Genomic DNA, 26,424 nt, shown 5'->3' on the forward strand with positions numbered 1-26,424 from the left:
AAATGGGGCTGGAGCTCCTGCATGGGGGAATCTGGAGCTGGGGAGGATGAGGAGCAGAGCCTGCAGGAAGGTTATTCCCATGGGTAATTATTTCCATGGGTAATTATTCCCATGGGTAATTATTCCCAACTCCCACAGCTCTGGCTCTGCTCAGCCACAGGTCCAGGGGCTGCTGGGGGTCCTGGCAGATTCCATGGGATAATTCCACCCAGGTTTTCTGGGATGACAGGGCACAGAAAATGCCATGGATATAAAGTGGAAATCATGGATTTGTTTTGGGAATCCTGGGAATATTTGATGGGATAATTCCACCCGGATTGTCTGGGACAAGCGGGCACGGAAAATGCCATGGATATAAAGTGGAAATCATGGAGTTATTTTGGGGATCCTGGGCAGATTCCATGGGCTAATTCCACGCAGATTCTCTGGGATGAGAGGGCACAGAAAATGCGGCGGATATAAAATGGAATTCAAGGATTTGTTTGGAGGGTCCTGGGCAGATTCCATGGGATAATTCCACCCAGATTCTCTGGGATGGGAGGGCACAGTGAATGCCATGGATATAAAATGGAATTCATGGATTTGCTGGACAGTTTTGAGGGCACTCGGGGTCCTGGGCAGGGCCCTGGGGGTGCCATCCTCAGGTTTTTACCTCCCCAACCTGTCCCTTGTTCCCCATAAATCCAAACCCTCCTCTAACCCAACTCTGCTGTTTTTCCAGGAATGACCCTGAGGAGGAGCCCAGAAGATGCAGCCGAGCACGGGAACGACTCCTTTGGGGAGGAAGAAGAGGCCAGCTCTGACTGAGGTGCCCGCAGCACTTTGAGCTCCCATTTTGGGGGCACCAAGCAGGGGCCGACGCTTCCAGGGGCTCGCATGGAGCATCCCCCCCCACGGGCACCGTCCCCACCTCGCCGTCACCGCTGTCACCCCGCGGCCAGCTCTGGATGCTCCCTGTGACCTTCTCCAGCCCAAAATGAGAGGCCTCCAGCCCAGCTGCCTGCTGCTGTGCGTGGTGGCCGCCAGCGCCATGCCCACGGTGCCCTGGCGGGTGGCGTGTCCCCCGCGCTGCGTGTGCCAGATCCGGCCCTGGTACACGCCCCGCTCCGCCTACCGCGAGGCGGCCACAGTGGACTGCAACGACCTCTTCATCACCTCGGTGCCCCCGGAGCTGCCCGAGGGCACCCAGACCCTGCTGCTGCAGAGCAACAACATCGCCAGGCTGGAGCAGGGCGAGCTGGGCTACCTGCGCAACCTGTCGGAGCTGGATCTGTCGCAGAACAGCTTCTCTGACATCTGGGATTTCGGGCTCAGGAACATGCCCCAGCTGCTCAGCCTGCACCTGGAGGAGAACCAGCTCTCCGAGCTGCCCGACAGCAGCTTCCTGGGCTTGGGGAACCTTCAGGAGCTCTACCTGAACCACAACCGGCTCCGCAGCATCGCCCCCCGCGCCTTCGCCGGCCTGGGCAGCCTCCTGCGGCTCCACCTCAACTCCAACCTGCTGAGGACGCTGGACAGCCGCTGGTTCCAGATGCTGCCCAGCCTGGAGATCCTCATGGTCGGGGGGAACAAGGTGGACGCCATCCTGGACATGAATTTCCGGCCCCTGGGTAACCTGCGGAGTTTGGTGCTGGCCGGGATGCAGCTGCGGGAGATCTCGGATTACGCCCTGGAAGGGCTGAGGAGCCTGGAGAGCCTGTCCTTCTACGACAACAAGCTGGCAGATGTCCCCAAGAGGGCTCTGCAGCAGGTGCCTGGCCTGAAATTCCTGGATCTGAACAAGAACCCGCTGCAGAGGGTCAAGCAGAGCGACTTCACCAACATGCTGCACCTCAAGGAGCTGGGCCTCAACAACATGGACGAGCTGGTGTCCATCGACCAGTTCGCCCTCATCAACCTCCCCGAGCTGACCAAGCTGGACGTCACCAACAACCCCAAGCTGTCCTTCATCCACCCCAAGGCCTTCCAGCACCTTCCGCAGCTGGAGACGCTGATGCTCAACAACAACGCCCTAAGTGCCTTGCACCGGCAGACGGTGGAGTCGCTGCCCAACCTGCAGGAGATCAGCATCCACGGCAACCCGCTGCGCTGCGACTGCGTCATCCGCTGGGTCAACAGCACGCGGCCCCGCGTGCGCTTCATCGAGCCCCAGTCCACGCTCTGCGCCGAGCCCCCCGACCTCCAGCGCCGCCACATCCGCGACGTCCCCTTCCGCGAGATGACGGAGCAGTGCCTGCCGCTCATCTCGGCCCGCAGCATCCCGGCGCGCCTGGAGGCCGAGGTCGGGGACAACGTGGCCCTGCACTGCCGGGCGCTGGCGGAGCCGGAGCCGGAGATTTACTGGGTGACGCCGGCCGGGGTGAAGCTGCTGCCGTTCGGGGACGACGGGAAGTTCAAGGTGCACTCGGAGGGGACGCTGGAGATCCGCGGCATCGCGGCGCGCGAGGCCGGGCTCTACACGTGCGTGGCTCACAACCTGCTGGGCGCCGACACCCGCGGCGTCCGCGTGCTGGTCAACCGCTCCTTCCCGCTGGGCCAGGCCGAGCTGCAGCTGCTGGTGGTGGACGTCCAGCCCCACCACGTCCTGCTGGCCTGGCGGCCGTGCCTCAACGCCGTCTCCTCTAACCTCACCTGGGCCAGCTCGGCGCTGGGCTCGCGGCTGGGCGCGGCGCGGATCCCGGCGGGCACCCACAGCTTCAACGTCACCCGGCTGCGCCCCGACACCGAGTACCGGGCGTGTCTGCACGTCACCTTGGTGGCATCGCCCGTCAGGGTGGCCTGCGTGACCACCAGGACTAAAGAGGCCAGCCAAGGGATGCCGTGGGGACAGGGGACGCTGGTGACGGCGCTGCTGCTGTGCCTGCTGCTCCTGGGGGCGGCGGCGCACGCCGGATCCCGGCGGGAATCGCTCCGTGGGGCCGGGGCCGTGCGCGTGGTTTATCCCGTGCAGCCCCGGGGACACCTCCTGGCCGTGGAGGTGCAGGCAGCACCCCTGGAGTGCTGAGGGAGGATGGATTTTGGGGGGATCAGCGGGGTTTTGGGGTGGGTGGGGAGGGGGGAAAGGGTTTTTTACCAAAAAATGACGGATGCTGGGAAAAAACAGGATTTTGTGGACATGACCTTGAGGAGCCTCAGGATCCATGGGAGAGGAGCCTCTGGTGGTCCTGGATCTGTGTGGAGGGGCTGGATTTGGCCATGGATCCCAAAGAAACCCCGCTGGGAAGATGGGAGGGGACGGAGAACACTGTGGGGACGATGCCCCGAGTGGGTGAAGAGCCATAAAAGGAACCCCAAACCTGCATCTCCCTGGCACCAGGGACACCCCAGAGGTGTCACCTCTCTCGCTGGACAGTCCCTGCTTTGGAAATACGAAAAAACCCTAAAAAACAGAGGTTTCTTCCTTTGGGATCGGTGTGGGGCCTAGGGTTTCTTTTTTTGGAGCCTTGGGATGATCAAACAAAGCAACCCCAGTGTCACCTCCCTCGCTGGACAGTCCCTGCTTTGGAAATACAAGAAAAACCTAAAAAAAATCCTAAAACAAAAAGGTTTTTTTTCCTTTGGGATCCGTGTGGGGTTTGGAGTTACTTTTTGGGGTTTTTTTGGAGTGTTGGGATCATCAAACCAAGCGCCACCCCCTGCTCTGTCACTGCTGTCACCTGGGGGGAAGCAGGAAGGGAGGATTTGGGATAGAAGGGAAATAGTGGTGGTGACACTTCCCTGTGGGGCTGGATGGATCCTGGATCCCACAAGATCCCAAAACTTTCGTGGATAAAGGGTAAACCAGGAAAACAAAACAAAACAAAACAAAAGAAAGAAAGAAAAACAGGAAGAGGGGAGGAAGCAGGAAAAAAACCTGGGAATGTTGAGATGCAACTGGAGGGGTCCGAGGGGCATCACTGGGATTTGGGAATGGGGAAATCTTGGATTTGTGAGTTTGGGAAATCAGGAAAACCAACCCTCAGCCAGGGATTGTGTTCCTGAGCACCTTCTCCAGACGGGAATGTGGATCCTGGAAGGAGGGAGAGCAGCAGGAGCTGGGCGTGGGTGCCCTCTAGTGAGCTCTGCTTTCTGCAGGAGCAACGATCCCAAAAAACAGCTGGAAAAGGGAGAAAAACTAGAACAACTCCATTAGGAATTGTCACTGGGATGGGGTGGGGTGGGTGATCCCACGGGAATGTCAGAGGAAATGGGACTGGGAACGGGCTGGAGAACAAAGGTTCAAATCCAGAGGATTTACTGCTGTCATTCCTGAGGGATTGTGCAGATATTGGAAGGGGAATAACTCGCCTGGAATGGGGAAAAATCTGCCTGTAAAGAAGGAAAAATTTGCCTGGAAATGGGAAAAAGTTGCTTGGAAAGGGGGAAAAATCTGCCTGGAAAGGGGGAAAATGAGGTTTTAATGGAATTATTTTATCCCTCAAAACAATGTGTTTCATTTTTAAGCCATTTTTCACTCAAAAATGAGGATTGTTTTAGCCTAAAGGAGAGATGAGGGCAGGTGGAACATCCCAAAATATCCCAAAGTGGCTGGAATTGAATCCTGCTGGACAGAGGTGACACAGAATAGATTTAAATATACAAAAAAGAGAAGAAATAGAAATTAAAGAGCCCAAAAAGAACAAAAAATATAACACTATTATTATTTTTCCATCTCATTTGTGACCTGAGAGGTCTGGATTAAAAACTTGGATTTATTTCCCATCTGCAAGCAAGGAATTCTTCACCCTGCCGACCTTAAACAATAAAAAAATTAGAAATAAAGTTCTTCTTCTTCTCTCCAAAACAAATCCCCTGCCCTCCAACCATAAATATTTATTTCTGTTTTTAACTCTCGGCTCCAAAGGAATTGCACAAGTCGGGATTTATGGAAAAAAATCCATTCCAAAGGTTTCCATTTTTCCCAAATCTGCTGTTCTTGGTCAGGAGAAAGAATCCCAAGGGATAAAATCGGGCTGAAGATGGGAAATTGGGAAAATTTCCAAGCTGGGTTTTGATCTCGAGGTGATTTCCATGGAAAAGTGGATCTTGTGGACGATTCTTGGTGGGATTTAAATCTTGGTACTCTTTGGTTTCACTGGCTGAGCTCTGGAATTGGGGTTTGAGTGCAAAAATCTTCATTTTGGGGTTATTTAGGGGCAGAAGGTCCTGCTATCCCATAAAGATCCCGATGACCATCTTGATCCTCCAGACCGAGCTCAGGAATTGGGGTTTTTGTGCAAAAAAACCTATTTTTGGGGTTATTTTAGTAGAAGGTCCTGCTAGGCCATGAAGATCCTGATGGCCATTCTGATCTGCTTCCTGCACACACTGAAATTGGGATTTGAGTGCAGAAATCCTCTTTTTGGGATTATTTTAGGGCTAGAAGATCCTGCTACCCCATGAAGATCCTGATGACCATCGTGATCTCCTTCCTGCACATATGTAATAGAGGTTTGAGTGCAAAAATCCAGATTTTGGGGTTATTTTATGAAGATCCTGATGACCATCTTGGATCTTCTTCCTGCACACATGTAACAGAGGTTTGAGTGCAAAAATCCAGATTTTGGGGTTACTTTAGAGGCAGAAAGCCTCTCTACCCCATGAAGATCCTGATGACCATCTTGATCTCCCACCTGCACACATGTAATAGAAGTTTGAGTGCAAAAATCCAGATTTTGGGGTTATTTTATGAAGATCCTGATGACCATCTTGATCTCCCTCCTGCACACACATGTAATAGAGGTTTGAGTGCAAAAATCCAGATTTTGGGATTACTTTAGAGGCCTCCCTACCCCATGAAGATCCTGATGACCATCTTGATCTCCTTCCTGCACACGGGACATGGCGATCTCTTCTTCTTCAGCATCCTGGCACACCTGAAGCAGGCCACCAGGTGAGCAGTCCTTCCATGGACAATATTCCCATCCCTAGGCCTGTGCTGGCACAGGAAGCAGGGATTCAGCAGGGTTTTGATGCTCTCCAAGGATTCCATCTCCTCCTCTTTCTTCAGCTTGGCAAAATCCCGATTTTTCCCCTCCCGCGCCAGATCCAAGGACTCGATGGAGCTGCTGGGATCCACGTGGGGTTTGTTTTCTCCCAGGAAAAGGTGTTTGGGTTGGCCAGCAGGGGCTGAGATTGTCCTCCTGCAGTCTGGGACGTCAATCCCTTCATCCTGCTCCGGGTTTTCCATGGAGTTGATGTTGGAAAGGGACAGGGAATGGGGCAGTTTGGGGCAGTCCCGGTACCAGTCCTTGCGCAGGGCCCAGCAGCGGAAGCAGTACCTTTTGCCTGGAGAGTTGAATTTCCTGCACTTGGAGCATTGCCAGCAATCCTGAGGGATTTAAGGCAAAAATTCCAGCAAAAAAATCAATTTATTTTTTGGGTATTCCTCGTTTTAGCCGTGTGGGAAAAGCAGCAAGGAAGCCTCGTTAAAAAAAAATCTATTTATGAGTGATTTATAAGCTGGAAAATCAACATTTTGTGGCTTGGGATTGATTTATCCCAGATCTGTCCCTCATGAATTCCCCTCCTTCCTCTCTCCCAGCCCTCTGGAAGAATCCAAGTTGGGGCACTTTATTTAATTTCAAGAGAATTTTCAATATTTTGCTCAAAATTCAAGAGGAGAGCTCCTGGAATTTGGCAGGAATTTGTTTTGCAGGCTTACCCATCACTTACCAGCTGTTGAATCTGCACAACTAACGAATTTATTAATTAATTATCTCACAGAAAAGGGCAGGAGCTGCACAAGTGCAGAACCAGGACTCAGCTGTCCAAAGTCAGGGATATTCCCATTTATTCCAGGCTGGAAAATTCTGCTAAAACCATTAAAATTCTTCTAAAAACCATTAAAATGCTGCTAAAAATCACTAGAAATCTGAGTTTTTGAGTGATTATAAAGTGCTACTTGAGATTTCCAGGCCCCTTCCAAGGACAATCCTCCAGATTTCCATCCAGAGGACAACATGGAATTAAAATCTTATTAAACCATGCCTGGGTATCAACGTAACTACACCCAGCCACATTTTTTTTATTGGAAACCCACACAAAAATCAGCTTTTCCCACCCCAAAAGCAGCAGCAGATGTGGGATGAGCCCTTCCAGCCCCAGGTGATCCCAAAGAATTCCCACCTCAGAAGCAGCCTCTGTGTCCGTGTCATCACTGAGGCACTGGGAATCCTCCAGCTCATCCAAGCACACATCCTCAGGCACCTGGAATTCCAGAAAAGCACTGTCAGAGGCTGGGAATGTTGGAATATTCCCTATTTATCGTTTGCCTGGCACTGCACACCCCAATTAAAGGATTATAGCATCACCCTGTTTATTAAATCCCTTCTAAAAGTGAATTAAAAACCATTTTTGCAGTGGTTCTTTTGCAGAATGTTGGTAACTTTTGCTGGTTTACCACGATGAGATTCTCCTCTTTGAGTCTTTAGCTGGAGTCAATTTTTAAAAGCCTTTTCCAAGCTTAATTCCATGATTTTTGATTTATAACTCTTGCAGGTATTGGTTAGACACCCACTTGAGTCACTGCAAGAAGTTTAATTCATTTTCAATTGATTTTATGCCTTGAAAAATTGAATTTAAACCAAAACCCAAGCAGGAAAACCATCAAACACATGAGGAATGGTGACAGCCTTTTCCAAACAGGATTTAGCCTCTGGATGGAACAGATCCAGCCTTTCCAAGGGCAGCATGAATTAAAACAGAAAAATGTGCCAGAGGTACCTTGGTGTCACCTTCTGTGACCTCCTCACAGTCCAGCACCTCCACCTTGAGCCCGGCAGTGCCCTGCTCCAGGGGACACTCATTGAGGAACCACAGGTCATCAGTGGTGTCTGAAACTATGGCAGTGTCAATGTCCTGAGGGGAAAAAAACAGGAAAAATCATTTAGGAGCAGCTCCTCATCCAGCACTGTCACATTTTCCTCTCCAAAACCTCCAAAGCCCTGGGCCCTCACTGCCCTCAGACACACCTTTTGGAAATTTCTGCCTCTAACGCCCCCTTTTCCCACCTCACTGATTCAATTTTTAAAATTTTCACCTCACAGATTCCCTTTTTTCCAATTTCCACCTCACAAGTTCCCCATTTTCCCAATTTCCCACACACAGGCTCCCCTTTTCCCAACTTTTCCCCAATTTCCACCTCACAAGTTCCCTCTTTCCCTCTCACCAACTCAGTTTTTCCCAATTTCCCCCTCACAGGTGTCCATTTTTTTAATTTTCACCTCACAGATTCCCTTTTTTCCAATTTCCACCTCACAAGTTCCCCATTTTCCCAATTTTCTCCACACAGGATCCCCTTTTCCCAACTTTTCCCCAATTTCCACCTCACAAGTTCCCTCTTTCCCTCTCACCAACTCAGTTTTTCCCAATTTCCCCCTCACAGGTGTCCATTTTTTAAATTTTCACCTCACAGATTCCCTTTTTCCCAATTTCCACCTCACAAGTTCCCCATTTTCCCAATTTTCTCCACACAGGATCCCCTTTTCCCAACTTTTCCCCAATTTCCACCTCACAAGTTCCCTCTTTCCCTCTCACCAACTCAGTTTTTCCCAATTTCCCCCTCACAGGTGTCCATTTTTTAAATTTTCACCTCACAGATTCCCTTTTTCCCAATTTCCACCTCACAAGTTCCCCATTTTCCCAATTTTCTCCACACAGGCTCCCCTTTTCCCAACTTTTCCCCAATTTCCACCTCACAAGTTCCCTCTTTCTCCCTCACCAACTCAGTTTTTCCCAATTTCCACCTCATAGGCTGCCATTTTCCCAATTTCCCCCTCACAGGTGTCCAGTTTTTTAATTTTTACCTCACAGATTTCCTTTTCTCCATTTTCCACCTCACAAATTCCCTCTTTTCCCAATTCCCACCTCACCATCTCCCCTCTTCCCAACCTCTTCCCAACTTCCACCTCTTCCAGCTCGGCCACCACCCTACAATGTTCACCCCAATAAAAAAAAAAAGGACAACTCCTGAAATCCAGGCACCTCTGAGGGATTTTAAAAGAGTTTGGTTGATTAAAAATCCTAAAATTCACCAACCACCCAATGGGAAAGTCCTAGAGTGGGGAAAAGGTTGAAAATCCTGGAGTGGGAAGGGGAAAGAGGAAAAAAAAATAGAATATTTGATTTCCTTGGAAGCCAAAAGAGGAGCAGAAGAGGACACAAGGCCCCTTTTTACACACCTGGTTAGTCTGAATATCCGTGGATCCGTTACTCCTGGATTTGTAATTGCTTCTGAGATTCCCTAAAAACCACCACGGCAGCCCGGCCACATCCCATTCCTCAAAAACCAGATCCAGCTTGGGCTTTTTGCTTTTGGAGAGGTTTTCTATCAAATCACTGTCTGGAAGAGCCAAGCACAGTCCAAGTCATTGGGTAAGAGACACCAACAGAGAAAAAAATTGGGTGAAATCTGATTTTTTGACTTTGTGCATCAAGCTGAGAGCTCTGGGGTTTGGATGTTCCATCTGGCAAAAATCCCTGTACAAGTCAGGAACATCCCAGTGTTCCCAGTGTCCCTACACTGGGACAGGCTGAGTTTAAATTAAAGTTTCACCACAGAAACACAAAGCTTTGAGCCTGAGGGGATTTCATGAGTGAGCTCCAGCCCTGAGGGGATTTCTGGACTGATTTAAAATGCAGAAAGGATCAGTTGGAATTCAGTTGGCAGCTCCTGAATTCCTAAGAAATGGGATCCATCCTGCCCATGCTCCAGCCTGGGATCCCAAACTGAGCACTCTGCATTCCAGGATCACCCTGATCTCCCTCCCTCCAGTTTCCAAGGCACAGCCAGGGCTGCTTGGAAAATCCAGGGAATTTTACAAAGGTTTCCAAGGCTGGTTTGTAAATCCAGGGAATTTTACAAAGGTTTCCAAGCCTGGTTGGTAAATCCAGGGAATTTTACAAAGATTTCCAAGGCTGGTTGGTAAATCCAGGGAATTTTACAAAGATTTCCAAGGCTGGTTGGTAAATTCAGGGAATTTTACAAAGGTTTCCAAGGCTGGTTGGTAAATCCAGGGAATTTCCAGCTCTCCCACTTGAGCTGGAAACAAGGAGCTGCTTTTCCAGCTGAGATTCCTTCATAGAAGAGAATAATAAGTGGAAAAATAGGAAAATTGCTCCCAAAACTACTGAAATCTCCATGTGTGGCCCAGCAAAAAAAATCCCACGGGGAAAATGTCAAAATAAGACAGACCCACCCAAAAATTCCCATTTTTGTTCAGGTCCCTGCTGGGTTTGCAGGGAACCACTGCAGCCAGCCCAGGCTGGGTTCTGTGAGCTCAGGAGCCTCCCTTGGGAAGGGGATGGATCCAAAGATAATTCCAGCATTTAAAACACCCTCCAGCAAGGTCTGCAGGATTTTTTCTCATGGCATTGCTCAGTGAGAGATGGGATTTTAGGGCTTAACCTGTCACTGCATTCAGAGCATTTATTTATGACCAGAAATTAAGAAAATACCTGTGGTGAACTCTGTAATTTCTGTCTTCAGCACCAAGATTTTTTATGATTCTGTTCCAAACCAGGGCTTTTTTGTGTCCCTCCTCCAGCACTGTGCTGCTGTGTGTCCCACACAGGTGGTTTGGAAGTGCTGTGATAATGCAGAAATTTGTCCCTCACCTTCACACGTGTCACATTTGGGCTCTGAGGTAGCAGGAGCTGAGGTTTTGCTGTCAGCCTCCAGGATGCCAGAGTCAGATCCTTCCTCCTGGCTGAGCTGCAGGAAGGAAAATGCAGGAATGAGCCCAGCAGAGCTTGCAGGGACAAGGGGATGCAGCACTTCCACCCCCAGGCACCAGCTGCAGGATGAGACCAAGCAGGTAGGAAAGGAAATCATTCTGAATAAAAACTACAAACTATTTCTCTTTAAAGCCTCTGGAATCAGCACAAACAACCAAGGAAAAATCTTCAGCTTGGCAAAAAATCCTAAAGTTGGTGTTTTTCATGCAGTAAAAGTTGATTTTTGTGACTCTGCCACCTCCCAGCCTTCACCCCAAACTACACCTGGAAAAAACTTCGGAGGCGCCAAGATTTTTCCTAGGTTTCCACCTCTGCCTGAAAAGCTGCTGGAAACAAATCCTAACTAGGCACAGTGAATTATTTATTTTGCAATTCCTAGTGGGAGAAAAGAGGGGGAAAAAGCAGGAAACCAGGGCTGGAGAAGCTGAGGCCTGGAAGTGCTGCACCCCAGAAGAACGCGCTCAGAGACTGGCACTCTGCCACGAGGGGAACAGAGAAGGGTGGCTCTGTCCCTGCTCCGTGGATTCCAGAACTTTTTCTTTTTTTTTTTTTTTTTTTGGTGGGATTTTTCTCTAAGAAAAAAAAAAAAAAATAGGCGAGGAGCAGCACAACAACAACACCAAAAAGTTCTGGCAGTCCACCATGCAGAGGTACAGAGAAGGGGCGGCTCTGTACAAAAAAAGAACCCACTGGGCAGTGGGGTTTACCTGCAGCTGGTCTGGGCTGGGCTTAGCGACGCTCTGCTCCTTTGGGAGAGTCTGTGCAGCATCTGCAGATGGCAGGCAAAACACAAGGAAAAGCCTTCCCGGGAATCGCCACTCACACCACGCAGGGATGGGGCAGGCCTGGCAGAGCGGGGAGCGCTGCAGGGACAGGCTGGGCTGGGGGGCGTGGATGGGGAGAGGGGGTGGGAATTCAGGATCTCCTTCCCTAAGGGGAAAGGTATTCCTACAGCCATCCCAAATTCAGGATCTCCTTCCCTAAGGGGAACGTTATTCCTACAGCCATCCCAAATTCAGGATCTCCTTCCCTAAGGGGAAAGGTATTCCTACAGCCATCCCAAATTCAGGATCTCCTTCCCTAAGGGGAAAGGTATTCCTACAGCCATCCCAAATTCAGGATCTCCTTCCCTAAGGGGAACGTTATTCCTACAGCCATCCCAAATTCAGGATCTCCTTCCCTTTAGGGGAACGTTATTCCTACAGCCATCCCAAATTCAGGATCTCCTTCCCTAAGGGAAAATTTGTATTTTTGATACAGCCATCCCAAATTCAGAATATTCTTCCCAAAGGGAAAAACTTTTTTTTTTTTTGTTATAGCCATCCCAAATTCAGAATATTCTTTACAAAAGGAAAAATGGGTATTTTTGCTATAGCCATCCCAAATTCAGAATATTCTTCCCAAAGGGAAAAAAGTATTCTTCTTCCTACAGCCATCCCAAATTCAGAATACTCTTCCCTAAGGGAAAAATGGGTATTTATGCTATAGCCATCCCAAATTCAGGATATTCTTCCCAAAGGGAAAAAAGTATTCTTCTTCCTACAGCCATCCCAAATTCAGAATACTCTTCCCTAAGGGAAAAATGGGTATTTATGCTATAGCCATCCCAAATTCAGGATATTCTTCCCAAAGGGAAAAATTATTATGTTTGCTACAGCCATCCCAAATTCAGGATATTCTTCCCAAAGGGAAAAAGTATTCTTCTTGCTACAGCCAAATTCAGAATATTCTTCCCTAAGGGAAAAACTTTTTTTTTTTTTGTTATAGCCATCCCAAATTCAGAATATTCTTCACAAAAGGAAAAATGGGTATTTTTGCTATAGCCATCCCAAATTCAGGATATCCTTCCCTATGGGAAAAATGAGTATTTTTGATACAGCCATCCCAAACTCAGAATATTCTTCCCAAAGGGAAAAAGTATTCTTCTTGTTACAGCCAAATTCAGAATACTCTTCCCAAAGGGAAAAATTATTATTTTTGCTAGAGTCAAACTCAGAATATTCTTCCCAAAGGGAAAAACGATTATTTTTGCTACAGCCATCCCAAATTCAGAATATTCTTCCCAAAGGGAAAAAGTATACAGCGAAATTCAGAATACTCTTCCCAAAGGGAAAAATGATTATTTTTGCTATAGCCATCCCAAATTCAGAATATCCTTCCCTAAGGGAAAAATGATTATTTTTGCTATAGCCAAATTCAGACTATTCTTCCCAAAGGGAAAAAGTATTCTTCTTCCTACAGCCATCCCAAATTCAGAATATTCTTCCCTAAGAGAAGAAATATTTTTTGCTACAGCCATTCCAAATTCAGAATATTTTTCCCAAAAGGAAAAAATATTTTTTGCTACAGCCATCCCAAATTCAGAATATTCTTCCCTAAGGGAAAAATTATTATTTTTGCTATAGCCAAACTCAGAATATTCTTCCCAAAGGGAAAAATGATTCTTTTCCCTACAGCCAGCTCAAATTCAGAATATTGTTCCTGAAGGGAAAGTTATTATTCCTAAAGCCAAATTCAGAATATTCTTCTCAAAAGGAAAAATGATTATTTTTGTTTTGGATTTGGAATTGTTCCTGAGGTTCCCTGAAAACCACTTGGTGTGATTCTCCCTGGAGTTTCCAAGGCTCTTTTGTACATCCAGGGAATTTCCCCAGTCCCATTTCAGCTGCAAACACCCACGTTTTGCAAGGAGCTCCTTTTCCAACTTAGAATAAAAAATGGAAAACCAGGAAAATTGCTCCAAAAACTTTGGAAATCACCACGAGTGACCCAGCAAGAAATCCCATGGGGGAAACGTTAAAATACGACAGATCCACCCCAAAAAAATTCCCATTTTTGTTCAGTTCCCTGCCTGGTTTGCAGGGAATGACTGCAAAGCCATTCCTCAAACACAGGGAATCCAACCCGGAATGTGAACAGGATTTTTTTGGGAATTTCTGAGGATTTCTTGCTCTTCCTGAAGGGTTTTTGGGATGAAAATAAAGAGCAAAGAAGGGAAAATTCCATGCACGGGGCTGGACACAGCTGGATCCAGCTGCTGCCAAGAGTTAATTAAAAGGATGAGCTAAATTAGCAAGAATCCAATTAAGAGGAATCTTTGTGAGCCTGGCTTTGAGCTGAGAGAACAGAAGATGCCAGGCTGGCTCCTGCCTGCTCTCCTTGCATGGGATGGGAAAATTCCCTTTGGATGAGGCTGAATCCCAGCAGGAATCACACCTGCACAGGGGAGGTCTGAAAATGGCAGAAAATTCCACCTAAAATGGCCTTTAAATGGAGCAAAATTCAGAAATTCCTGAGGTTTTTATTTCCTTTCATCACCTTGCAGCTGCTGGGGTTTAATCCCTGATGGAAAACAGGAGCCGGGGAGATGGGAACAGGGAGAAATCCTTCCAAAATCTGATTTTTAGGGAGTGAAAACACTCCAGGCTTCCTTCTGGGGCTGGTAAAGTCCATAAAAAACAGCCTGAAGTGAGGGATTCTAAATGCAGCCTGGGGGAGTCAGACTTGGGAAAAGTGGGCAGGGAAAGGGGGAAACAGAAAAGGGGGAAAATAGAAAAGGGGGGAAAAATAGAAAAGGGGGGAAAAATAGAAAAGGGGGGAAAAATAGAAAAGGGGGGAAAAATAGAAAAGGGGGGAAAAATAGAAAAGGGGGGAAAAATAGAAAAGGGGGGAAATAGAAAAAGGGGGAAATAGAAAAAGGGGGAAATAGAAAAAGGGGGAAATAGAAAAAGGGGGAAATAGAAAAAGGGGGAAATAATTAGAGAAGAAAAAGGGGGAAAGCAGTAAAGGGGGAAAATCAGAAAAGGGGAAATAATTAGAAAAGGGGAAAATAATTAGAAAATAGGAGGAGAATTAGAAAAGGAGAAAATAATTAGAAAAGAGGTGGAAGTCAGAAAATAAAAGGGAGAGAAATTAGAAAAGAAAGGGGAGGAAATCAGAAAAGAAAAGGAGGGAATTAGTAAAGGGAGAAAAATTAGTCAAGAAAAGAAAGGGGGAATCATACAAAAAAATGGAAAAAATCAGGCAAGAAGGGGGGAAATTGGGTAAGAAAAGGGGGAAATTAGAAAAGGAAGGGAGAAAAATTAGACAAGGAAGAGGAGGAAAGTGAACCAAATGCACACATCCCTGTGCTGGGCTGGAGGCAAGCAAAGAGCTGGGAAAGGAGGAAAAGAGCTGGAAAAGGAAGGAAAAGGGGGGGGAAAAGAAGGAAAAGGGGAGGGGAAAAAGAAGGAAAATGGGGGGGAAGGAAGGAAAAGGGGAGGGGGGAAAGAAGGAAAAGGGGAGGGGAAAAAGAAGGAAAACGGGGAAAAGAAGGAAAAAGGGGAGGGGAAAGAAAGAAAAGAGGTGGGAAATTAAGGAAAAGGGGTGGGGAAAAAAGAAGGAAAAGGGGAGGGGAAAAAAGAAGGAAAATGGGGGGGAAGGAAGGAAAAGAGGTGGGGAAAAAGAAGAAGAAAAAGGGGAAGGGAATAAAGGAAAATGGGAGGGAACAGAAAGAAAAGAGGTGGGAAATTAAGGAAAAGAGGAGGGAAAAAGAAGGAAAGGGGGTGGGAAAGGAAGGAAAAGGGGAGGGAACAGAAAGAAAAGAGGAGGGGAAAAGAAGGAAAAGGGCCTGAGGCTCCCTCCCTGAGCACTCCCAGGTCTGCTCTGCCAAGCTTGGCTGGTCTGGGCCACACTCACACTCACACTCACACTCAGCCCTAGGAGCAGGAGAGGCAGCAATCCACACCCAGCCTGGGGAGGAGGGAGCAGCACTCACACAGGCGGGGCCCAAAGAGAAGGGAAAGGATTCTTCTGGAAAATAAATCCAAATAAAAAAAGGATCTTCTGTTAAAAAAAAAAAAAAATCCAAGGCAGAAATGGCCACTTTTAAATTTTAATTTCATTTTTTTCCACACGTGCCTGAGCCCTCCTAAAGGTTTAAATCCATTTTATGTGGTTAAAAAATGGGAAATGTGGCACAAAATTCCACAGCTGGGGATTAAATCCATGGTTTTTGTTTTAAAAAATGGGAAATGTGGCACAAAGTTCCACAGCTGGGGATGAAATCCATTTTACCTGGTTAAAAATAGGAAATGTGGCACAAAATTCCACAGCTGGAGAATAAATGCATGTTTTTTGTTTTAAAAAATGAGAAATGTGGCACAAAATCCTACAGCTGGGGATTAAACCCATGTTTTTTGTTTTAAAAATGGGAAATGTGGCACAAAATTCTACAGCTGGGGATCAAATCCATGTTTTTTGTTTTAAACAATGGGAAATGTGGCACAAAACTCCACAGCTGGGGATTAAATCAATTTTATGTGGTTAAAAATGGGAAATGTGGCACAAAGTTCCACAGCTGGGGATTAAACCCATGTTTTTTGTTTTAAAAATGGGAAATGTGGCACAAAATTCCCCAGCTCTGCCAGTGGAGTTGATTTTTTCCCAGTCCTGCACCAAGAACTGGTTTCAGAGAAGCCACCCCAGCTCAGATTAATTAATTTGAGAAGAAATTTCCATTTTGATGCAGTTGAACTGAATTCCTCTCACGAGCTGGGGAAGGTTCGAGGTTAAAGCTCTGCAGAAATTTTAGCACAATGATCAAAAAATAAAATGAGGTGAGGAGAGCAAGAAATTACAGCTCTGAAGCTGAAAAAAAATCAAAATATTGATTCCAGTCAAGGATGGGAATTCAGGGTTCAGTTTGAGCCAAATTTGGGGATTTTGGCACCACTCAGACACCTCCTGGCACACAGAAAAGACACAAACTCCGAGAGATTTCCTTGGCAAAGTTTTCCAGAGAAGTTTATTCCTCCTGCAGCCCCAGGATTTGGCGTTTTCCTGGATTTTATTTTGCTTTTTTTGGTACTTACCAGGTCAGAGCAACATTTATGGAACAGGAGCAACCTACCTGGGAGGGCAGCAGGGCTCAGGTTCCTCTTCAGCATCTCGTACACGGGGCTGGGGAGGGCCAAAATCCCCTTTTAGTGGCCACACAGAGCCCAGAAACCCCAAAAAGGTTTGAGTCTTTTATGGATTTAGTGATAAAAATTCTTAGGGAGTTGATTTTCCTACAGGGCACAGGAATCAGGGAGGTTTTTCTTCAAGAGATCTCAAAAAAAAGGGGATTTTACTAAAGATACCTCAAAAAGACCCAAAAAGATTTGGTCCTTTATGGATTTAGTGATAAAAATTCTTAGGGAGTTGATTTTCCTACAGGGCACAGGAATCAGGGAGGTTTTTTTCTCCTAGAGAGCTCAAAAAAGGGGTTTTTACTAGAGAAAACCAAAAAAAAATGGGTTTTTATTAGAGAGACCCCAAAAAAATTGGGTTTTTATTAGAGAGACCCCAAAAAAATCGGGTTTTTACCAGAGAGACCTCAAAAATGAGGTTTTTTTACCAGAGAGAACCCCCCAAAAATGGGGTTTTTATTAGAGAGACCCCAAAAAAATGGGGTTTTTACTTGAGACACCTCAAAAAGACCCAAAAAGATTTGGTCCTTTATGGATTTATTGACAAAAATTCTTAGGGAGTTGATTTTCCTACAGGGCACAGGAATCAGGGAGGTTTTTTTCTCCTAGAGAGCTCAAAAAAGGGGTTTTTACTAGAGAAAACCAAAAAAAATGGGTTTTTATTAGAGAGACCCCAAAAAAATTGGGTTTTTACCATAGAGACCCCCAAAAAAATGGGGTTTTTACTTGAGACACCTCAAAAAGACCCAAAAAGATTTGGTCCTTTATGGATTTATTGATAAAAATTCTTAGGGAGTTGATTTTCCTACGGGTCTCAGAAATCAGGGAGGTTTTTCTTCTAGAGACCTCAAAAGAAATGAGGTTTTTACTAGAGAGACCTCAAAAAAATGGGATTTTTACTAGAGACACCTCAAAAAATGTTTTTTTTCCTAGAAGGATCCCAAAAACCACAGGGAATTTCTCCCTAAAGACCCCAAAAAAGAGATGTTTTTTTTCTAGAGAGGTCCCAAAAGCCACATGGAATTTCTCCCTAGAGATCCCAAAATCACAGTGGATTTTTTCCTAGAAAGATCTCAAAAACCACTGAGGGGTTTTTTTCCTAGAAAGCCCCAAATAACCCAAAGGGAATTTTTCCCTAGAGATCACAAAAACAGTGATTTTTTTTTCCTAGAGAGCCCTCAAAAAACAGTGGGGTTTTAAACCAGAGAGACCCCAGAAACTACTGGTTGTATGTTTTTTTGAGGTAGTTAGCTTTTTTCTAGAAATCCTAAAAATCACAGTGATTTGCTTTTTCTAAGGAAGAATGGGGATCTTTTTTGAGATTTTCCAGATAAAAATGGAAAAATTTTTCAACTTTTTCAGCTAAAAATGGAATTTTGCCCCCGGCTTTCCCAGATTAAAAAATGGATTTTTTTCTTCAGATTTTCTGGATAAAAATGGAAACTGTTTTCTTTAGATTTTTCAGATAAAAATGGCAACTTTCCCCCCAGATTTTCTAGATAAAAACAGGAACTTTTCCAGCTTTTCCAGATAAAAATGGGGGGTCTTTTCCCAGATTTTCTAGTTAAAAATAGGCAGATTTTCTAGTTAAAAATTTTCTATTTTTAACTAGAAAATCTGGGAAAAGACCCCCCATTTTCCAGCTAAAAATGGGGAAAATTTCAGCTTTTCCCAGATAAAAATAGCTACTTTTTTTCAGATTTTCAAGATAAAAAGAGGCAGCTTTTCCAGCTAAAAATATTTTTTTTTCAGCTTTTCCAGCAAAAATAGAGGGTTTTTTCAGATTTTCCAGCTAAAAATATTGGGGTTTTTTAGATTTTCCAGCTAAATATAGGGGTATTTTTAGATTTTCCAGCTAAAAATTGTTCTTTTTTCAGCTTTTCTGGATAGACACGTAATGTTTTCCCCACCTGGGGTCCTTGACAGAGAAGCTCTGCAGTCCCAGCAGCTCTCCCAGCTGGTCTCCCCCGCAGTGCACCAGGTGCTGCTGCCTCTTGTCGTAGAGCTGCCGGGCCATGATGTACTGGCCCAGGAAATGCATCACCTGTGGGGAAATCACAGCTGCAAAACGTGCCTGGAGCCTTGGATTCCATCAGTCTGATAAGTTATCTGTCTTCTGATCCTGCCTCCAGGAGATCTCTGCTGTTCATGGGTTGTTAATTATTAATTATCTTCTGTCCATGGCCAGGGAGTGTCCCTGCATGGCTGATCCAATTCCAGCATCCCATGGGGAGCTGCTCCGCCCAGGGGAGGAGCCAAGCATTCCTACCTGGATACAATCTGAGGTTTGGGACACCAGCACAGCCTCTGCCCCCTGCATTCCCAGAGGAGCAGCTTTCTCCCGCCCCGCATTCCCAGAGGAGCAGCTTTCTCCCGCCCCGCATTCCCAGAGGAACACCAGGCCCATCCCAGCAGCCCTGGAGCTCCAGAGGAAAACTCCCCCCTTGTGCAGGATCCCTGCTGCAGCAGAAGCACAGCTGGCACTGCAGGAGGGCTGAGCCCCCCTGGCATGGGGCTGTGCCACCCCCTGACCCACAGGGGCAGCTCCTAAACTGACTCTGGCAGGGTTGTTTTTTGGGTTTTTGTTTGCACTACTGCATTTGTATTTTAGTTTTCCCAATAAAGAATTCTTATTCCTTCTCCCATACCTTTGCCTGAGAGCCCCTTAATTTCGAAATTATAACAATTCCAGGGGAGGGGTTTGCATTTTCCATTTCAGGGGGGCTCCTGCCGCCCTCAGCAGAACCTGGCTGTTCAAACCATGAGAGGACAGGCCACTCCCTCAGGTGCCAAAATCCCAGGAATTCCTGGGATTTGGGATATCCTGAGGGTCAGGATGGTGGGAGGGCAATTACAGGGGATTTTGGGGGTGGTAGATATGGGGGAGTTGTGTTGGAGTAATGATTTGGGATTGAGGTGGAGGATGGAAATGTCCTGGTTCAAACAGGGTTATCCCAGTTCAAAATGCATTATTCCAAGTTCAAATGGGGTTATTCCCAGTTCAGATGGGGTTATCCCAGTTCAAAATGCATTATTCCCAGTTCAGATGGGGTTATTCCCAGTTCTAGTGGGGTTATCCCAGTTCAAACTGCACTATTCCCAGTTCAAATGGCATTATCCCAGTTCAAATGGCATTATCCCAGTGACCCCAAAGTGTCCCCAAAAAAGCAGCCCTTATGTGTCCTCAAAAAGTGACCAAGTGTCCCCACAGTGACTCTGAAGTGTCCTCAAAAAGTGACCTCAAATGTCCCCAAAGTGTCTCCAAAAACTGACCCTAAAGTGACCCCAAAGTGTCCCAAAAGTGACCCTGAAGTGTCCCCAAAGTGACCCCCAAGGGCTCTCAAAGTGTCCCTAAAATGTCCCCAAAAAGTGACCCCAAAGTGCCCCAAAAGTGACCCTGAAGTGTCCCCAAAAAGTGACCCCAAAGTGCCCCAAAAGTGCCCCAAAAGTGTCCCCACAGTCAAAGGGAGCATTTCCCAGGGAATGAAGGAGGGAGCCCCAAACCCCAAACCCCAAACCCCCCAGCCAGGGCCCGCAGGGTGCCCGCACCTCTTTGAGCGTGAAGGAGTCGCCCTGGGCCCCCGCAGCCTGCAGGATCCTCAGCAGGGGCAGCCTGGGAACCACCTGCAAAACACAGCAGGGACCTCTGGAACTCTGGGATCAGCCCTGGGGCCACCCCAAAAACACACAGCAAAAATTACACAGCAAAAAAAATGCACACCAAAAAATAATCCACACCAAAACATAATCCCACAATTTATCAATATTTCCCCACTTACCAATGCTATCAATATTTCCCTACCAGCTGCAAAACACAGCAGGGACCCCTGGAACTCTGGGATCAGCCCTGGGGCCACCCCAAAAACACACAGCAAAAATTACACAGCAAAAAAAAAATGCACAGGAAAAAATAATCCACACCAAAACATAATCCCATTATTTATCAATATTTCCCCACTATTTATCAATACTAACAGTATTTTCCCATTATTTATCAATATTACCAATATTTCCCACCATTTATCAATGCTATCAATATTTCCCTAGCACCTGCAAAACACAGCAGGGACCTCTGGAACTCTGGGATCAGCCCTGGAGCCACCCCAAAAACACACAGCAAAAAAATGCACAGCAAAACATAATCCCACTATTTATCAATATTTCCCCACTATTTATCAATACTAACAGTATTTTCCCACTATTTATCAATAATATCAATATTTCCCCACCCTTTATCAATGCTATCAATATTTCCCTACTTACCAATATTTCTCCACCATTTCTCAATATTTCCCCACTATTTACCAATACTAACAATATTTTCCCACTATTTATCAATACTATCAATATTTCCCACCATTTGGCAATGCTATCAATATTTCCCTACTATTTCTCAATATTTCCCCACCATTTATCAATACTACATTTTCCCACCATTTATCAATACTAACAATATTCCCCCACCATTTATCAATATTATCCCATCATTTATCAATACTATCAATGTTTCCCCACCAATTTATCAATGCTATCAATATATCAAATAAAATTTAAATATTATAAATTTAATCAAATTAAGGTGAAAAAGCCTCAATATTTTGAAATCTAAACTCTGGATTTTTTCCTAGATCAGGAAAAAAAAAGCTGGAATATTTTAAGTAAAAATCCACCACCAAAAATAGCCACAATTCCTCAGTTTTATGTCTTTTTAATCTATTTTTTCCCTTTAAAATATCCCTAAACATAAATGTGAAAGAGAACAAATTCTTTGAGCTAAATCCCAATTTTCTGGGGGAAAAAAATAAAAAAATCCCGATTTTTTTATGATAAATTCTCCAGATTTAAATACATTTTGGATTTCACAAAAATCGTTGCTCTGAGGAGGAAATAACACATACAAAGGATGGGAGTGAGGGGTAATTAGCTGATAACTAATTGCTAATTACCTGATTGGCTTGGCCCAGGGTGATCCTGCAGGAATTCCCAGCTCCTGGAGGTTGGGTGGAATTTGGGAAGCTCATCCTGGCAGTGAGGAGCTGTTCAAGCACCGACCTGCAAAGGGATTTGGGGTTAAAATCAGCCCTAAAATCTTATTTTTAATGAGTTTAATCCTGGTCTGGGCCCCTCCTGCTTTGTGCTGCTCCAGGATGGGGAGGGAAAAAACAGGAAAAAAAAAAAAAAAAGGAAAAAAAGAAAAAAAAATTTGGGAAGGGTTGATTGAAGCACACAAAAAATTCAAATTTCTAAATAATAATTCAAATTGTACCAGCTTTAATCCCTTCCCCAGTCAATATTTCCCCAAATTTTAACCAATTTCTGAGGGAAAAAACCCCAAAATATTGACCAGAAATTGACCACAAATACCCTGAAAATGAGCTGGACAGGGTTGATTCAAACTCATTAAATATTTAAATTTGTGAGGAGCATCGACAGTGACCTGGAATAATTCAAATTATAACAGCTTTAATCCCTTCCCAGCTCATATTTTGTTAAATTTTAATACATTTATGGTAGAAAAAACCCCAAAATATTGAACATAAAATGCTTTTAAACCTCCCAAAATGAGCTGGACAGGGTAGAGTCAAACTTATCAAATATTTAAATTTGTGAGGAGCATCGACAGTGACCTGGAATAATTCAGATTATAACAGCTTTAATCCCTTCCCCAGTTCATATTTCCCTAATTTTTAACCAATTTCTGAGGGAAAAAAAATGAAAATATTACCCACAAACACCCTTAAAATGAGCTGGACTTACTAATTATTTAAATTCATCAAGAGCATCGGCAGTGACCTGGAATAATTCAATTTATAACAGCTTTAATCCCTTCCCAGCTCATATTTCCTACATTTTAACCAATTTCTGAGGGGGAAAAAATGAAAATATTACCCACAAACAACTTTAAAATGAGCTGGACAAGGTTAATCCAAACTTATCAAATATTTAAATTTGTGAGGCGCATTGACAGTGACCTGGAATAATTCAAATTATAACACCTTTAATCCCTTCCCAGATCATATTTTGCTAAATTTAAACTGCTTTCTGAGGGAAAAATCTCAAAATATTGACCACAAACACCCTTAAAATGAGCTGGACTTACTAATTATTTAAATTTGTGAAGAGCATCGGCAGTGAGCTGGAATAATTCAATTTATAACAGCTTTAATCCCTTCCCAGCTCATATTTCCTACATTTTAACCAATTTCTGAGGGGAAAAAAATGAGAATATTGCCCACAAACCCGTTTACAACGAGCTGGACTTACCGACCTCGCCTTTTCTGCCTGGCAGGAATATCCCGGGATTATTTCCCCGGGATTTTGCTGCGGGACAATTCCCGAGGATGCTCCGGGAGTTTTTCTAAAATTCGCTTTTTTCAAACCTCGCCCGAGGGAGGAACCGGGGAGGGACCGAAAGCGGCCGGTAACGGCTGGGCTGGGCTGGAAACCAGCAAAAAAAGGGGAAAAAATCCGATTTTTTCTCCCTCCCTTTTCCTGGAAGAAATTCAGCACTGAGGGAGATGAATTTTAACCCTTTCAGCGCTGAATCCTCCGGGTTTTGCAGAGAAATTATATTTTTTTTAGGTAGTTTGCTTCTCATTAATATTCGTATTTAATCAGGAATTAATTTTGGCGTTAATTAAGGTTTTGTTCGGGAGTTTTAAAATATTTCCAGGGGGAAATAAAATGAAATTTAAGGGTATAGTCACGTTGAAAAGATGCCACGTGGTGGAAATTCCTGGAAAAAAAATGGAATTTCGTGCTCGGCCAGCTCGGAAATTTGGGATATTTCAAATCCGAAATTTCAGATAATTACAATCCCAATTTTGGGATAATTCCAATCCAAATTTTGGGATAATTTCACCTCGCAACCCCCATCCAGAAATGGATTTCCGGGGATTTTTAGGTGCTGAAAATCTCGAGAGGAAACCGTGAATCAGCCCCGAGTCATGAGCTGAGCAAATTTTCCACTCCAAAATTGCAGCCCAGCCAGGGGGAAGATTCATTTGCCTCTTTCATGACTAAAAAAAATGCCTTTTTTATGACTAAAAATTCCTTTCTGAGCCACCAAAAACCCCCCAAGAAACCGCAGCTTTTTTTAAAACTCGAAAGCCCAAGTGGCTGAAAAGTCAAATTCAAATTTATTCAAGCTTAGATGGGTTTTTTTAAAGTATAAATTGAAAGGAAAAATTAGTTTTTAAATTCTGTTTAATGTAGAAACAGGGCAGGGGTTGGGCTCAGGTGACAGCGATTTTTCCAACTTTCAAATAATTAAAATATTGAAAATAAATTTGGGATTTTAGGTAAAACAGCCCTGAAGGGAGGATTTAAACCGGCACTGATGCAATCAAGTCACTGATAAATTAATTAAGTTTGTCCTTGAGGGGTTTCATACCTTAAATTTAACCCTTTTAATTAAAAATATATTTTAAAATTCTGATTCGTATCTGAGTTCTGTGGCCGGCACGATGCATTTGGAATTTTGGGCGAATTTCGGGAATTTTGCCCCAAAAATGCCACCCAAACCTTGGGTAAATAAAAGATAAGAAATCGAAAAAAAAGTTGTGCAACTGCTGCTTCGGTTGTGAAATGTTGTGAAAGAGGGAGGAAATCCCAACGTGAGCAATTAAAATGACAAAAAAAGCGAATTTCCCTGTAAATCTCCCTAAATCCCCGCAGGAATTTGGGATAAGGAAACACTTCCACCACCCTGAATGCTCCTGATTTGTGTTTGTTTCTATTTTTAGAGGATAAAATTGGCTTTTCGTGGGGTTTTTCCACAATAGTTGAGGCAGCTTAACCCAATAAAACAAACATAAAATTGTGGGATCGATCCTTCAGTTCGTGTTTATGGGGTGAAATCCTGGGAAAAATGGAATTCCGGAGCGGTTTGGGATGGGAAAAAACTGAAAATTCATCCAGTTCCAAGGCCAGAGACATCTTCCACCATGCCAGGTTTTTCCAAGCTTCTTCCAGGGATGGAGCAGCCACGGATTCTCCGGGGATTCCATCCCGGGGAAGGATTTATTCCCAAAATCCCGATTTATTCCCAAAATCCCGCTGTGAGCCGGCAGCCATTCCCCCTTCTCCCGTCCCTCCAGGCCTTTGGGAACACCTCCCATCCATCTTTCTCACGATGAAATCACCCCGAAGCTTTCATCTTCCAGGCGGGACAATGGCAATAATGTCGGAATTTGCCGGGAAGAGATAAAAATTCCCGGACGCCGCCGCCGCCGCCTCAGGCCCCTCCCGCCGGCACCGCCTCCCCTCAGCCGCCTCGCCGCCCCCTCAGCCCCGCGCATCCCCGCGCTGCCCTCAGCGCCCTGCTCACCCTACAGCCGCTCCATGGGCTCCGGGCAGGGGGCTGGGGAGGGGAAGGAGCCCCTACACCCCCTGAGGGCTCCGCGCCTCCATTTTAGCGGGGTCCGGGCCGCCGCTTCCCCTCACGGCCAACATGGCGGCGGGGCCATAGAGCGGAGCGGGATGTGCGGCTGGAAGGGACGTGGTGGTGGCCGAGATGTGTGGCGCCCCCTAGCGGGTTGGAGGACCAGGGCGGTGCGTCCTCTCGGCCCTCGTGGAAAACATTGAAATAAAAATAAATAGAAATCAATGAAAAATAAATTTAAAAAAATTTAAAACTAAATAAATAAAGTATATAAATCACTAAACTTATATAAATTTCAATACTTTATTTATTTAAAAATTGATATAAAAATAATAAAAATACATAGAAATAAATAATTTTAAACTTTCATTTGGAAAAATCTTTTTTAAAAAATAACAATAAGGACATAAAATAATACTAAACTATAAATACACTATAAATATTACATGTTATATAATACATTATCCAATATAACCACTTTTAATAAATAAAAACAATAATTAGTGATAAACATTAACGAAAATAACAAGAAATGCCTGGAAAAAGAATACATTATATCAAGCCAGGACGTCCTTTGATGCAAGATCTTTGTATATTTTCAGGTCTAATCAGTCAGAGAGGAGAGCTCAGCGGAGCAGGAACACCCCTGGCTGAAGGACACGCTGGAATTATCGAGCCCTAAGGAAGGAATAAATCAAAATGTCACTGCGTGACCGTGCAGACATCGCTGACCTGGCAAAACATTCAAGGTCCTGTGGCCTAGAGCTGGGTTATCTTCATTTTAATGCCCACCTGGACATTATAGCACCCACTGGAATATCCACCTGGATATCAGAATATCCACCTGGATATCAGAATATTCTGGATATCGGAATATCCAGCTCTATGAATTTAAAACCCCACACTTTCCTGCCTCACCTGCTCCAGGTCACCCTGCCTTGTCACAGGAGCGGACTGAATTCTTTCCAGAGCTGCCTTCCAAGCTGGGAATGTTTTCCACACGTTTGGAAAATTCCGAATTAATTCCAGCAAGGGGCAGTGCTGGGTGCCGACAGCAAAATCCCCTGCGGTGGGCTGGGTTTGTGCCCGGCTGCGCTGCTCGGACAGAAATAATTAGAATATTTTGAGGGATAATTAGAATATTTTGAGGGATAATTGGAATATTTTGAGCGATAATTAGAAAATTTTGAGGAATAATTGGAATATTTTGAGGGATAATTAGAAAATTTTGAGAAATGATTGGAATATTTTGAAGAATAATTAGAATATTTTGAGAAATAATTTGAATATTTTGAGGGATAATTGGAATGTTTTGAGAAACAATTAAAATATTTTGAGGGATAATTAGAAAATTTTGAGAAATAATTAGAATAT

The 26,424-nt window shown here is 45.0% G+C and overlaps 2 protein-coding genes across 5 annotated transcripts in view; one reads left to right on the forward strand and one right to left on the reverse strand.

The window, feature by feature from the left end:
- The window catches only part of LRRN2 (leucine rich repeat neuronal 2), a 16,916-nt gene extending 11,707 nt beyond the window's left edge, over positions 1–5,209 (forward strand). For both annotated transcript variants that reach the window (XM_064399322.1, XM_064399321.1), the window contains exon 2: positions 722–5,209. In XM_064399322.1, coding sequence (XP_064255392.1) covers positions 977–3,004 — 2,028 coding nt within the window. In that variant the 5' untranslated portion in view covers positions 722–976 and the 3' untranslated portion in view covers positions 3,005–5,209. The remainder of the gene's footprint in view (positions 1–721) is intronic.
- On the reverse strand, positions 4,617–25,133 carry MDM4 (MDM4 regulator of p53). Of its 3 annotated transcripts, none has more exons than XM_064399323.1 (11): positions 24,997–25,133; positions 21,614–21,719; positions 20,217–20,291; positions 18,578–18,711; positions 16,607–16,656; positions 11,424–11,485; positions 10,597–10,693; positions 9,162–9,322; positions 7,705–7,839; positions 7,108–7,188; positions 4,617–6,310 (listed from the first exon to the last, which is right to left on the reverse strand). In XM_064399323.1, exons 2-11 carry the CDS (start codon positions 21,686–21,688, stop codon positions 5,768–5,770), a joined length of 1,413 nt encoding a protein of 470 aa, XP_064255393.1. In that variant the 5' UTR covers positions 21,689–21,719; positions 24,997–25,133; the 3' UTR covers positions 4,617–5,767. The 3 variants fall into 3 exon arrangements, with proteins under 3 accessions (XP_064255393.1, XP_064255395.1, XP_064255394.1); XM_064399325.1 differs by lacking the exon at positions 24,997–25,133 and adding an exon at positions 22,936–23,414; XM_064399324.1 differs by lacking the exon at positions 24,997–25,133 and adding an exon at positions 22,932–23,414.
- Between the last annotated feature and the right edge of the window lie 1,291 nt (positions 25,134–26,424).

This window comes from Passer domesticus, chromosome 25, assembly GCF_036417665.1.
Source record: "Passer domesticus isolate bPasDom1 chromosome 25, bPasDom1.hap1, whole genome shotgun sequence".
NCBI lineage: Eukaryota > Metazoa > Chordata > Aves > Passeriformes > Passeridae > Passer > Passer domesticus.